The 14,397-nt window shown below is 45.2% G+C and overlaps 1 protein-coding gene across 1 annotated transcript in view; it reads right to left on the bottom strand.

The window, feature by feature from the left end:
- The window catches only part of Ft (cadherin-related tumor suppressor fat), a 71,796-nt gene extending 59,317 nt beyond the window's left edge, over positions 1 to 12,479 (bottom strand). The window contains exon 1 of the mRNA XM_070673966.1: positions 7,059 to 12,479. Coding sequence (XP_070530067.1) covers positions 7,059 to 12,479 — 5,421 coding nt within the window. The remainder of the gene's footprint in view (positions 1 to 7,058) is intronic.
- Positions 12,480 to 14,397: the final 1,918 nt, after the last annotated feature.

The following is a 14,397-nucleotide window of genomic DNA, read 5'->3' as shown; positions in this document are numbered from 1 at the left end:
GTCCGGATTTATCGAGAGAAAAGGAACAGGCCGAGCGTAATCGGACGAGTTTTGCGCGAGTTTCTTCGGTCCCGGGGCCCTCTGGTCGAAATCCGTGGATGCGTGTGCTCGCGCGAGAGAGAGCCCGCCTCGGTCCCCCGAAACGGCGAGCCACCACCGTATCTGACGGTCATTAGCGAGCGCGCGCTTCTGAGCCAGTTGCGATAAAAAGCGGAGAATCAGCCAAGTAGTATTTTATCGAGGACATAGTTCTCAGGAATGATCACTATGCGAAGGTCGCCCGATTATGAAAAGATACCGGCTTCGAGGAATCATTCTTTTCACCGCGCCGTTTAAAAGAAGCATCCCCGGAATTGTTGGTTGTCGTCGCGCAAAAATCGCGGTACGTTCCTTCCGCCGATTCAACCGGGTAATTAAAGTCGTTTTAGCGAAATCAACGACGTGACGAGAGACAACTCTAATAAGTGGAACTGACGTGACGGCGAAGTTGTGGGAACATTTCCATCTCACCGTAGAACGTTTCCTAATTGCGATTACTACTGTCGCGTAGAAATTTGATATCTAATTATACACGTGTGTGTATATATACATATATGTGTATAGCTTCCCTCTCATTAATACACGCAACGACGATTACACTCATTGTCTTCATATTTCAAGTTAAATAAGTGCACAAATAATGTTTCTTAAAAAATCCCTTATTTATTAGCTTCTGCCGTAATTTCGCGGGCGAAAAAAAAAGAAAAAAGTGTTTCTTCGCGCAAGTAAATGGAGTTTCATAATGTACGTGGCTAATTGTTTCTGCAAAACGTATCTTCTCTCGTCGCTGAGGAACTCATTCGTTCGTTTCCAGGAAGAAAAAAAGAAAGGCGAGACCGACCAATAACATTTTGAAAAGCACAACAAGCTCTTAATGACATCATAATTGAATAATGTCCGTAATCCGGGGCTTTTTCGGCGGTACGTGGCTGCCGGCCGCGGTTCCTTAAATCGCATAAGGATACAGATCGCCGGATACAGACGTAAGTCAGGACTCTTTCGTTTCGGATCGCCTTGCTCTCTTATAATCTGGTGGATGCTCGTAAAAACTTGTTCGCCGGTCACGGTGGTGTAATGAGTGATTCCCTCAAGTCGGCTCGTAACGACGTCACTTCGCGTCTTCGGAGACTCGGATCTTTCGGCACTTTTTAATTTAGAACGTATTTCTCCCAACTGGCCCTTTTCTCATTCCTCTAAAATGCCTACAAAGTTCGCGACGCTAGTCTCACGAATACTTGAAATTTCAACCTAAATTATCAGATTCCACGATTTTCAGTCAAAAGCGGTACGGATTTTCGACCGACAAAACGTTAAAAATTTTTTAACACGTGGAAAACTCCGCTGAACGTTGAAGTGAAAAATTCTTTGAATGGTTAATCTTTAGCTTTTCAGTACGAGTCGATTGAATGATTTCCTTCACGAATTGATCCTCAATCGTTTACGAGACTGCCTCAAGAGCGGTTTTACTTAACGCGTAGAAATCACCGATGAATAGGTTTCAGCTGCGAAATCTAGCACCGTACAACGCAGGATTATGACCGGCCTCTTGTTAAAGAATATTCGATACCTGGACAATCAATAGAAAACCCGCCTGCTGTACAATAATGGATGCGCCCGTGTTAAATACGTGATCGACCAAGCAGGTAAAAATTACAAGCACAATGAATATTGAAGAATGGCTATAGAATTAACTAAGCAGTTACAAAAAATGGCCGTCCCGGAGACCTGTAAAGCTAAAACTGCAAAAAATGCAGCTCAAGAGAAAAGAGAACATAAATCCGTAATTTAATATTTCAAAAAATTATTAAATGTAAAATGGTAATCTTCATCGTAGAAGAAGCAACAGTATAGCGCGCGGTTTATTTTAAATAAAAGTAACTGCTATAATTATCGATACTATCAGACTTATTATGTTGATTCCCGTTGTAATACCGTATGTTGCGATGACTGCAATATTTCGAAATGTCAGCGAAAACGATCACGCAGCAGCCGCTATCGTGGCGCAGTGTCATCGTCGGTACCGTTTTTGAATTAATTAAGGCACGCATTACTTGTCGATTTGGGCTGTGCATACGTAACATCGTCCGCGGGTTCTCTCATTAGCGTCTGGCTATAATCAGCCGACATATCCGGCTGTGTTTCGCGGTTACTCCGATATCGCTTCTTCTATTGCGCGTATATTTCCTCGATGTGGTGGTCGCGAGAGTATCAGAGAGAAAGAGAGAGAGAGAGAGAAGGGGAGAAGGAGGAGAGCTTCGCTTTTTGCAAGCCGCGAATTTAAGGAGCGCAATCGAAAATCCGTTACACAAGAAGCGAGGCGGTCGCCAATTAGACGCCCCTCACTGACAAGGATTTCGTAAGCGGTGATCTCCGCCGTGCGGGTTATGGAAATTAATTCCATAGGAGAGACGCGAGAAACGGACAAACGTGATTTGACAAATCTGACAGTTTCGCGCGCGTTCAGTATTCCGAAATGGAGGAGATTAATATTCAAGTATCTATCATATCACACGCACGACTGTGACAGATGGCCACTTCGGATTTCACGTCGAAATTGCGATACGAATATAATAGAAACCTGCACGCGTGCGAAATATAACGCAATACACCGTAATATTATAATAAATGTCAACAATTATACATATGATATACATCTATTAATTACTTTGACCTAAGACGCTGATAAAAAAATCTATTTTGATTGTACGTCAATCACTAGCGTTGGCAAACGAGAAAGGATATTTAGTAGATATTAAAAAACTTGTACCCAGAGAGAAAGAGAGGAGTAAGCAATTTTTATAGTCTCGGTGATAAGCTGATACGAACAATACGTCTCAAATCTCGCTACACTTGGCGCCTGTTGATTCGATTCTTTCACCCTCCTGGTTGTCCCTGTCCCAATTCTTTTTCTTGCCATGCACTTCTAAAGAAGACGTTGAAAAATGAGCGGGATGACGATTGTGATTACGAGCAGGCGAACAACGGCGCGACGAGACAGACAGGACGGAGGGCGACGGTGGTGGCAGCGGCGGATGATGATGATGAGCAAGAGTAGAAGATTAGCGTAGCATTAAAGATGCCATCTCTCCCGCGTTTCTTTCTTTATCCCGGCGAGTCGGATCGGGCGCAGCGTGCACGCTTTGTATAAATGTAACGCTGGGAATTCGTTCGCTTTCTGTAATCTGCGTCGATATAATTTTACGAACAACGTCGCGCAGGGGTAGCACGCACCCTCGCCTCGCTCTCGTGCGACGTAACGGATAACAAATAATCTGCAAACACGCCGAGGCGATCGCGTAACGGTCGCGCGAGACCGCGAAATAGAAAGAGTTAATTGCGGGGCTTAACGCGTTTAACCGTGCATTATTAATCACTACGGCCGACGTAATTATTGCCGGCTATTATTAAACGCTCCCGCTCTCTCGCGCGCGTACGTTAGTGCTGACATTACGTTCGTTCCGTCCCGTCCCGCAGATAAATTTATCGACTCGAAAAATGAGTATCACACGCTTACATTTCGCGCGGAATCTACCCGCGGTCGCCGCGGACGTGTGGGCTAGCGATTTGAGTGTTACACCTTTGTGACAATGCGACATATAGTGAAAATTTATTTTTAAACGATCCTTAACTGTTCTCGAAGTTTGAACGCGCAGCTAATTATTAAAAGTGTATATTAAGCAAAAATAAATTTTTAAAATTATTGCAAATGAAAAATTAATAATAATTGGAGAGATCGGAATTAGAATATCCAATAGAATTGCGAGACACTAAGTGTATATTTAATGGATCTCGAAGTCGAGTATCCAGCGTGAGCAGAAAATGATTGCGTTAGAGGGAACTCGAGGCACGAACGCCGAACACACGTGCGTTGAAGTCGGCATCGCGGGATATATACTTCGCCGTACGTCTCTGGACCCAGACGCGAACCCCATTGCGCGATAATTGAAGTCACGCTTCGTGGGAAGCGCGGCCTTCGCAAATAGAAGTGCCGTCGTACAAAGGGTTAGACAAAGGGCGATGCTTGAGCGTTTCGACGGTATGACTCTGTGCACCGCCTTCGCGGCTACGCGATGATCTTCGAGAGCCTGGCAAAAAGCCGTCGACGTGAACGAAGCCTGGCGATGTTGTCCGCGAGATGAAAAAGAGGACAGTTTTGGCCCGTGAACGCGGGGGAGAAGAAGCGGCCCGAGTTTTCGGACGGCCCCGGGAGGCCACGAAGACGCTGCGCGGGATCAGAAAAGAACGCGCCCCGAAAACGAAACAAAAACGTCCCACCTACAGTCGGTGATTCCCGAAGAGTCGCAGATCCCATAGCGAATGGCCAAGGTGGGAGAAGAAAAAAGAAACAAGAGAAAAGAAAATATTTTTCCACGATTAAAAATATAATCTCTAACAGAGGAAGTATAAAAGATTTATTAAAAGGTTGATCGTATCTTATCTTAATTTTCGAGTAGATCTCTACAAAATTATTTGAGAAAAAAGTAAGGAAAAACTCATTCTTTGTTTCTTGCCTTGATAACGATATCGGTTGATATTCGACTATAATAGCAAAAGGCAGGATATAACGTGTAACGTAAAAAAATCATATTTCTCGAAAGCAGCGTTACCAAATAAAAAATTAAATTTAAAAAACTAATAAATAAATAAAAGATAAACGCGTGGATGAAAACGAAGGGAAGCCAAGGGCGACGGTAGTCAGCTTGAAAAAGATGGAAAGGAAGGGCGAAGGATCTTCAGGAATAAAGCGGCGTTGACGCACACCAGGGGTACAGATGGGACCAACTGTGCGCTTCTCAGCGGTCCTAAGGCTCCGGCGCGCGCAAGTAAAGACTGCACTCGCTCGTCCGAGATCAAGTTTTTCTTAAGTCTTCGAACCATCAGAAGAGTGAGGAGAAAGAGAGAAAGAGAGGGGCCAAAGGCCCGAACTCGAATCCGAGTTGATTTCCTGGCACGCGGTTCATCTTGTCGTTTATTCCTCTGCCGCTCTCTCTCTTTCTCTCTCTTTTTCTCCCGTTACAACCAAGTCTGTTCCTTGTCTCTCGCTGTTTCTCTGCCCTTCAATCCCAGATGAAGCAGGACTGGAGCACAGATAGAATATCGGTACCATAAACAAGGGCTCCAATTTCGAAATTCCCTTTTCTAGGTAGCTCTTACGCAAAATATAAAAACAGAACAGGGCAGCTGCGCCTACCTGCGATTAATTTCTGACTTTCTACTAATCAAAATTTGGCATTACATTATTCTAGTTCTACAAAAATAGCAGAGAAATATAATTTTTTCAAATAAATAGTACTATGTCGAACGTTATAATGTTCTATTTTCTAATTTCTTTTCTAACGAGATATTTTTCTTGAACTCTTTCAACTGTGCTTTTTTATATTTTTCCCACATATATATACATGTTAAAATAGTCAACTATATTAATGCTTTAACGTTTTCAATTAAAAATAATAAAATAACTAGTCAAACTGCCAGAAAATTTTGTCGTTAAAGACAAAATTGCAAATTTGCGAGACAACCTGTACAAGTGCAGGGTAAAAAAGTTGGAATTAATTAGGATATGCTTCGTTCTAATAAAACGAGACCAGACGACGACGGCGGTGGCGGTGGCGGTGGCGGTGGCGGCGCGGCGTGGTGCTTTCGTATAAATTTGAAACGCGCCCTGTAATTTGAGAAAACGTCCTGGGTCCTAAGCCCTATTTATGCAGCACTGAACCGGCTGTAAACCGTACGTATTCACGATCCCCTTCACCCTTCGTCTCTTCCTTCTTCTCCTTCTCTTTTTCTTTCTCTGCATCCTTCTTCTGTCCCTACCGCGAAAGGAGCACGTTCTTTTCCCCGCGTGTTGTCCTTCCACATCCATCGCTTCTCATCTCTAAAAAATCTTCTTTGCTTTCCTCTCTTCATCACGTCTTCTCTCTCTTATTCTCTTTATCCTTCTTTATGTCACTCTACCGCCTGCTTTAATTGCATTAAGGGTATTGTTGCGTAACGCAATTCTCAGCCGGTCGAATTATCGCTTCTCCGAAGGGAAATACGCGACGCGCGTACGTTGCCGCTCTAATTATTGTGTCATCGAGAGTGAGAAGGAGAAATTGATGAATGGGATAGCGTTGAAAGAAAGGCCGAATAGAAATAATAGCGATAATAAAGTTTCCCTCCCGAAGATTGTAAGTTTTTTAACAATATGAAAATTATGTCACGGGTCTTCTTCACCATTAATTGTTAAGTTTCGCATAATTATTTTACTTCAAATTAATTGCATAAATAATTTTAATTAATCTAAATTAAAATTAATAACAATTAATATAATTATAATTGTAATATGTATCTCATAAATAATATCGTGGCTCAAAAAAAATTATTCTACCAATTTATTAAGAAAATTATACATGTATCTAGTGCAACCGGCCGAATAAAAAGTTTCAGTATTTAATACATCATTAATATCTTCTGAGTAATTAATCATGCGTATAAAATAATTACCATAAATTTGTGTTTTTGATTACTTGACAAATGTAACGGTGATGAAAACGTGTGAAAGAAAAGAAATTAAATGTTCAAGATTGTATCGTATTTATCATTCGAATTAAAATAAAATTAATTATTAGATTCATTATTACGCACTGCATGTGATAATGCACAAGAATTTTATGCTTTTTAAGAATAAATAGCAATAATAAAATGTACAGAAATTATATATCAAATCAAAGAAACGTTTCAATGACGCTGGCTCCAATCATACCGTCAAATCTATCTCGCGCGGTATCAATTCAGCAATTATAATATCCCCGGCGAATCTCGCGTCGCAAACGACAATCCAGATTCATCTGTTCGCACGGCCGCTTCGCGAGAAGGGGTCTTATCCGGCAATCGAGAAATTACATTACACGAGACGAGCGTGCGGGACGAGCTGGCACGCCGCACAAAAAGCTCCGAATATCTTTCAGGAGCCGACGAAGGGAGCATCATTAATATCACCAAGACGATCAATCAAAAGCCAAGCGGCGCGGACTTACTTTGGTAGACGTCGTACTGGGCCTGGTGCCGGCGATGCCGATGGCATATATCTCCACCTCGTACCATTGAACGCCGGTTTCGCGATCGAGCTGGGCCGCGGTGGACAGGACGCCGGTCTTCGTGTCGATGTCGAACAGCCGATCAACTTGAGGCCCGTCGCCGGCAGTTACGTTCGTCACGTAATACTCGAGTTCCACGGTGGATCGACGGCTACGCGCACTCACACGCAAAATACTAGTGCCAATCGGTTCGTTCTCGTGGACGTTACCTTCTATCTGACCTCGATGTTCCCAAACGGGCTGATCGTCGCCAGTTTCGCCCGGCACGATTAAGGTCACGTAAGTCTCGGACGAACGACGCTCTGCCTGAACCGCCTCATCCGTCGCGCGGACGCCTACCTGATATTTCAAGGCACGCTCAAGGGAACCACTTCTCGAGGATGCTTGCGGAAGTTTCATCATGAGCTGACCGGTGTTACGATAAATACGAAACATATCCGAGTAATTAACGTTCGAACGAAGCAACTCGTATGTCACTAAGCCGTTGGTGCTAGAATCGAGGTCGCGAGCAATCAGCTGTGTAACCACGACGTCCTTGGTTGAAAATTGTTGATTAAAGCTACCGGCTCGTAGAGACGGTAACACCACCGCCGACATGCTGGTGAAGATCGGCGCGTTATCATTAACATCTTCGACTATCACGATCACTAGTTTCTCGGCGGATAGACGCGTACTTGGCGGCTGCGCTTGATCAGTAGCAATCACCACCAACTTGAAAGTGTCTACCTCTTCGCGGTCGATCGGAAGCAACGTATGAATCACTCCGCTCGATGGATTGATACCAAAACGTCGCACCTCGTCCTCCGGATCTTGACTGAGAATCGAATAACTTACTACGCCGTTGTCTCCTGAATCTGGATCCTCGGCAGTTATAGTAACGATCGGCGTTCGTACTAGAATACCTTCACGTATTTGACGCACTATTGCTGTATTTGGAAAGACTGGCGGGTTGTCGTTGGTGTCGATCACCTCGACGGTCAAGCTGGTAACCGAGCTGAGCCGTGGGTGACCTCCGTCACTGCATGTGACATTAAGCGTGTAACGCACGAGCTCTTCGTAATCCAGCGGCTTCTTCAAGTACAGAATACCAGTCAATGGATCGATGAAGAACGTATCTCTTTTATTACCTGCCGATATAGAGAATGCCAGCTCGCTGTTAGGCCCGAGATCGTTATCGGTGGCCTTGAAACGCAATAGCTCGGTGTTAGTTGACGTGGTTTCCAGCACGGAGATTCTTAACTTGTTGTCGACGAAGCGCGGCACATTATCGTTCTCATCGAGCACCTCGATGTGAACGGTTGCACTAGATGACAGTCGCATTTCCAAACCGGCATCGTGTGCCACGACGGTCAGTACGTAAGTGTCAGATGTTTCGCGATCGAGCTCTTTCAACAGCGAGATCTGTCCGGTGGCCTCATCTATCGTGAACTGACCGTGCTGATTACCATCTTCTAACGTATAAAATACATCGCCGTTCAACCCCTCGTCTACGTCGGTCGTGTACACTCGTAATAATTGCGTGCCAATCGGTGCGCCTTCGCTCACTTGCAGTCGATAAGGAAGACGCTGAAATTGTGGCACATTGTCGTTAACATCGGTGATATAAATCGTTACCTTAACACGGTCATGTAAACGATTAATGCCATTATCAGTAACAGTAGCTTCCAGATTGATATAACTGCCGCCGGTATTCGTTACTAAGAGCTCGCGGTCAAATACACGCAACGATCTAACAAAACCATTTCTCGGATCGACCACGAAATCCTGCTGATTGACTGGCAGCGAAAACATGAGATCAGCGTTACGGCCGACGTCGTGATCAGTGGCTAGTAGCTTACCTACAAATGTATCGGGTGGCTCGTTTTCGCGTAAATGAAAACTGAAACTGCTATTAGTAAATTTAGGCGCGTTATCGTTCTCATCAATTACATGTACCACGACAGGTACCATGGAACTTCGTGATGGACTGCCCTGGTCGGACGCGGTAACTTCGAGTGCGTAATAATCTCGTACTTCACGATCAAGCGCATTCTTTACGTATAGCTGGCCATCCGGAAAGATACCGAAGCGGCCCTCCGCATTGCCATCGGTAACGCTGTATAATATTCTGCCGTTCGCACCGAAGTCCGCATCTTGAGCTGTTAGCGAAAAAAAACGCTCGTTGACTGGAGTGGATTCCGGCAGCGAAGTCTCGTAACTAGTCAGCCGAAAAACCGGTGTATGATCATTAACGTCTTCTATCGTCACACGGATTTGATGCTGGGCGGACAATGGTTGTTTACCGGAATCGGTCGCTGTTACTTCTAAATAGAGAATCGTATTAGGCGGTGCGCGAATCGGTTTGTCTAAGTAGATAATGCCCGAGTTTTCGGCGACTCTGAATTGCCCGTCCGGATTATGCGTCAGAGAATAAACAATTCTCGCATTGGCGCCAGTATCACGATCCTTAGCTCGAGCCAGGCACACTTCTTGTCCCACCGCCGCATTTTCACGAAGAAAAATTTCATCGCCTCGCTCACCTCTAGGAAATTTTGGCGGATTATCGTTAATATCTTGCACAGTAATGTTGACAGTTGTTTGTCCGTACGCGAAATTAGCACGCGCTGATAATTGCAAACTATAAAATGCGACACGTTCGCGATCCAGACAACCAGCGGTGCTTATAACGCCAGTGTTCTCGTCAATTTTAAAATTGCTCTTAGGATCGCCAAATACTATAGCGTATCTTACTTTATCTGTGTCGACGTATTGCGAAACATGCACGGTACCGACCTCCCGATTATTAGGCGAAATTAAATCGCAATCGCCGTGATCTTCCAAAACGCGAAATTCATAGCCGTTATAAGTATCAAATTCAAGATTTTCTAAATTCTCCTCGCGTATAATTTCTACTACAGCATTTCTGACTGCAACTCGATCGCCAGTGTCTTTCGCCGAAATAATTAATTCATAAAGAGTTTCGTGCATAGCATGTAGAGAGCCTTTCAGAATAATTTCACCTGTTCTTTCTTCTACCATGAAGAGACCTTTGCCGCCAGATTCTAAAGTATATCTCACTTGAGCATTTTCCCGAGCATCGGCGTCGGTCGCCATTACTTTGCCTATTGTCGTACCTATCGGAACATCTTCGGAGATTGACATTAAATATCTCCAGGGATAAAAAATCGGCGAGTTATCGTTAATGTCCTCCAACGTTAGCATTACAGTAGCGGTCGAAGATTGCACCGGCGTGCCTTGATCCTTCGCTATCACTAGAATTTTGTATGCTGCTATTGTTTCTCGATCTAAAGCAACCATCGTCGTTAGCTGACCAGTTAGAGCGTCTAAAGCAAAAGTCTTGGGATAATTTCGCGAAACGCTGGAGTGTAAACTATACGCAACACTGCCATTGGTACCTTGATCGTTGTCGACAGCCGTGAGAGTAGCTACTTGACTGTAAGGTGGAGTATTCTCTGATAAAGTGACCTCGATGACATTTTCTGAAAAACGTGGCTTCTCGTCGTTCTCATCAAGAATCGTTACCTTGAGATGCGTGGATGCGTATTTAGTATTCGGCCCGCCGTCTCGTGCCGACACGTGTAGTTCAATACTACCTTGAATTTCGCGATCTAAAGTAGCCGTAGTCGTGACTAAACCAGTGTCGCTGTCGATGCTAAACCATCCTTGTTCGTTACCAGAACCGAATTCGTAATAAATACGCGCATTTAGCCCAGAATCCGCGTCTGTAGCAGAGATGCTGGCGACGAAACTGCCGATCGGCGCGAGCTCCGACAACACCGCTGAGTACTCGCTTTGCTGAAATACGGGCTCGTGATCGTTGACATCGTTTACATGAATTACGAGATAGGCCGTGCCTGATCTCGGCGGCGTGCCCTTGTCGGTGGCGACCACCGTGAGATTATACTTGGGTATTTCCTCGCGATCCAACCGGCCGTCGACGCGTACGATGTCGAAGCTCTGCATCTTTTCCAATCGAAAATGACCCAGCTCATTGCCAGCACGTATCTCTACACTGGTTTTACCATTCAAACCTTCGTCGTCATCGATCACAGATACCGCCGCGACAATCGCATCTTTGGCAGCGTTCTCGTCGACGGTAGCGGAACCTGTATTTAATGGAAAATAGCTGAATTTAATCACAGGATCGTGATCGTTTGCATCTAATACGTTCACTGTCACGTAAGTACGACCATCTTGTCTAGGCGAGCCATGATCGCGAGCGAAGACCGTGATGACGCAGCTCTTAGGGCAACCGCCGCTTGGTTGTTCCACTGTGCAACGTTGCTGAGGGCATTTCAATGGCTCGGCCGTCGTGATCGTACCAGTCTCTGGATCGATTGTAAATTTTCGCTCATTATCTGGCAAATAATACGTCAGTTTAGCATTATCCTCCGAATCTTTATCAGTAGCATGCACCGTCAGTACTTTAGTGCCGACTGGCGCGCTCTCGTTCAACGCTACCACGTAATCGCTCTGTTGAAACACGGGCGGATTGTCATTCACATCTAATACTGTCACGTTTACTAGCAGATAACCCAGTCGTGGTGGTCGACCGCGATCACGAGCGCAGACATTGAGCGAATAAAATTCTACTTGTTCCCGATCAAGCTTGCCAGTAGTCTCGAGATGCAGATACGACGTTTCACCCGTAGGATTTCCTGTTACTTCTAAACGAAACTTACCATCTGTATTTCCATCAACAATAAAATAATCGTCTAATACACCGTTCTCTGGTGTATCTCGATCGGTCGCAGCGTCTAACAATAGCTTGGTACCCGCCACAGCTGATTCAGAAAAACTAACTGCAATACTAGGCTCCGGAAATTCTGGATTATTATCGTTGACATCGAGCACCAGAATTCGTACTTCAATCGGATAAGTCGGTTGACTCGAAAGCACGACAAGATCAAATCGATCACTGCTGAGAGTTTCGCGATCGAGAATTTTGGCCGTTCTTATTTTGCCGGTCTCCGAATCGAGCACAAACTCCTGGGGCGGCTCGTTAAATCTATAAGTGAAGTCGGGCTTCAGCGGTATCCTACCGACTAAGGTGCCTTTGGGCTCGCCTTCTTTAATCTCAAGCTGAACTCGCGTGTCGACCGCTCTACTCTGCATCGCCAGACCCATCGCTGTGCCACTGTCCTGCGGCAACATTGGTGACCTTCGTGGCACTAACCGCGTGGCTCTTTGAGGTAGGTTGCGTGAAGTAAAATAGTCGTTGGACGCGGCCACTGCCATCGTCGCCGTCGCCGTCGCCGCCACCGCCGCTGCATCCTGGCTGACGACCTGGCCGCCATTTTGCTTCACCACCAACAGTAGTCCCAGGAGCAGGGTCAGGATCATCGATTCTCTTATGATCATCTCTTCTCACCACGACACGCCCACCTGCCTTGGCCAAATCTCGGCTCACGGTGACTTGTCGTAGGCGTAAAATCGCGCGCTCCGATTACGCACTACCTGTCGTTCTTCCTCTTCATGGTCGTGACCAACGATAATCCTGTCGTCTTCCGCATCTACGTGCCAGCGCATTGCACGTATCGCGACATTCCTCCAAAGACGGAGATTAATCGCGCGCGACGACGTGAACCGCCGTCCTCTGTCCGGCGATGCGTCGCATTTTTTTTTTTTTTTTTTTTTTTTTTACCAGGACCTGAGTCCCGATTTAAACTCACAAGCTGGTGGGTGCTTTCTTTTCCGTCTTCTTTTCTCCTCTTCTTTTTCGAGTCTGTTCCTTTCTCTCTTTTTCGATCTTATACATGCACTTTCTTCCCTTATCTCCTTCTTTCTTTCTCGTTTTCTTCTCCTCTGCTCCTCCTTTCCTTCGCCGCTAAAAGTCAAGTGTATACGAGAAGAGACTTCACCCGGCAGAGGGGGCAGTGACCCTCCGAGAGCCGCGCCTCGCGAAACGCGCGTCTGCGGATGTTCGCGAATGCTTCGTGAGCGCGAGAGTGGAACGTTTCGGACGATTTTTCGATTATTGATTTGCTACCTCGACTTTAAATCAAGAAAATCTATTCTTTCTTCCCTATCTAGAAATAAATTTATCTTCAAAATTGCTCTCCTATTTCAGCTCTTACACGGTAAACACCTGCATTTACGTCACGTACTTCGGTCTGTCATATTGCATCTTCCAAGTGACAAATCTTTTGAAATGAGAAATGGTACGCGTAACACGAACTTTTTTCGCGGCCTATCTCTATATTTTCTTATATCTCAAAACACTTAGATCCCTCGGAATTCACTAATTTATCACTAAAGATTAACCCCTGTGATTATTTCGCGATAAAAACACTGCACAAAGACGAGAGCACACCAATGTTGCACCGCAGCCGGTAGGATCCGTTCTTCGGACCGATCGCGTTGTAGGTGAATTGCGGAGATAATAAGCGCTTACTTCCTTTAGTGATACACTTATGCGTACGATAAATTCACAGACGGAGATACGTGCTTCGTTATTCCGAGTAAAAACTGTCCGCGAACAGCATTCGGACCGCTGTTCTTATATCCGGCTGTTGCTATACTAAAATTTATGCCTCAATCGAATATGAGGATGGCACCCGCGACGATCTAAAACCGGCCGGAAATGCCGGGTTAACTTGATCGGAGCGTTTTACGAATTTTACGTTTCTTAATCGCGCGTGTCGAAGTCGCCGGTACATCCGATCGGCAATCTTTACGAATTTGGCGGTTTTAATTCGCACGCGCGGAGACTCGCTGGTTATTCTTAAGCTTTCTCTTATTAAGAGCTCGGGGTATAACACCAAAGTCTGATATTCAAAGCATAAGAAAAAAAGAATACGATTTTACGACGTACATGTAGTCATCAGAAGAGTACAGATCTAACAAACGTGTTTAATAATTAATCCATGAAAGTCTTTTTAAATTTACGCGATATAGCACTTCCTCGAGTTCGTCAATTACGAGGCAATATTACGGATAACAGACGGGTTCGCGTGCGCGCACGCGCGCCGCGAGATAAATGTTATCGGCAAACGTAGTCCAGTCACACGCAATTAATAATATAACTTGCAACAGAATTAAAAAAAAAATAATAAAGATAAAGAATAACGAACAAATAGCGAAGCACAACGGGGCCGTAATGAGTGCGACGTAAGGCCCCGAAAGAACGCGGAACCTGAGCACCGCGAATAAGAATGTCGCCTTCCCGAGGGCTGACCTGACTCGACTGAACCGAGCCGGTCCCAGCACCTCGCCGCTGCCTGGAGAAGCATTCTTCAGATAGGCTGACGCCGTCCCTCTCCGATCGGGCCCTCTTTCT

This window comes from Cardiocondyla obscurior, linkage group LG02 (genome assembly GCF_019399895.1).
Source record: "Cardiocondyla obscurior isolate alpha-2009 linkage group LG02, Cobs3.1, whole genome shotgun sequence".
NCBI classification, from domain to species: Eukaryota; Metazoa; Arthropoda; class Insecta; order Hymenoptera; family Formicidae; genus Cardiocondyla; species Cardiocondyla obscurior.
The sequence above is the reverse complement of the archived record's forward strand: the minus strand, read 5'-3'. Positions and strand labels throughout refer to the sequence as shown.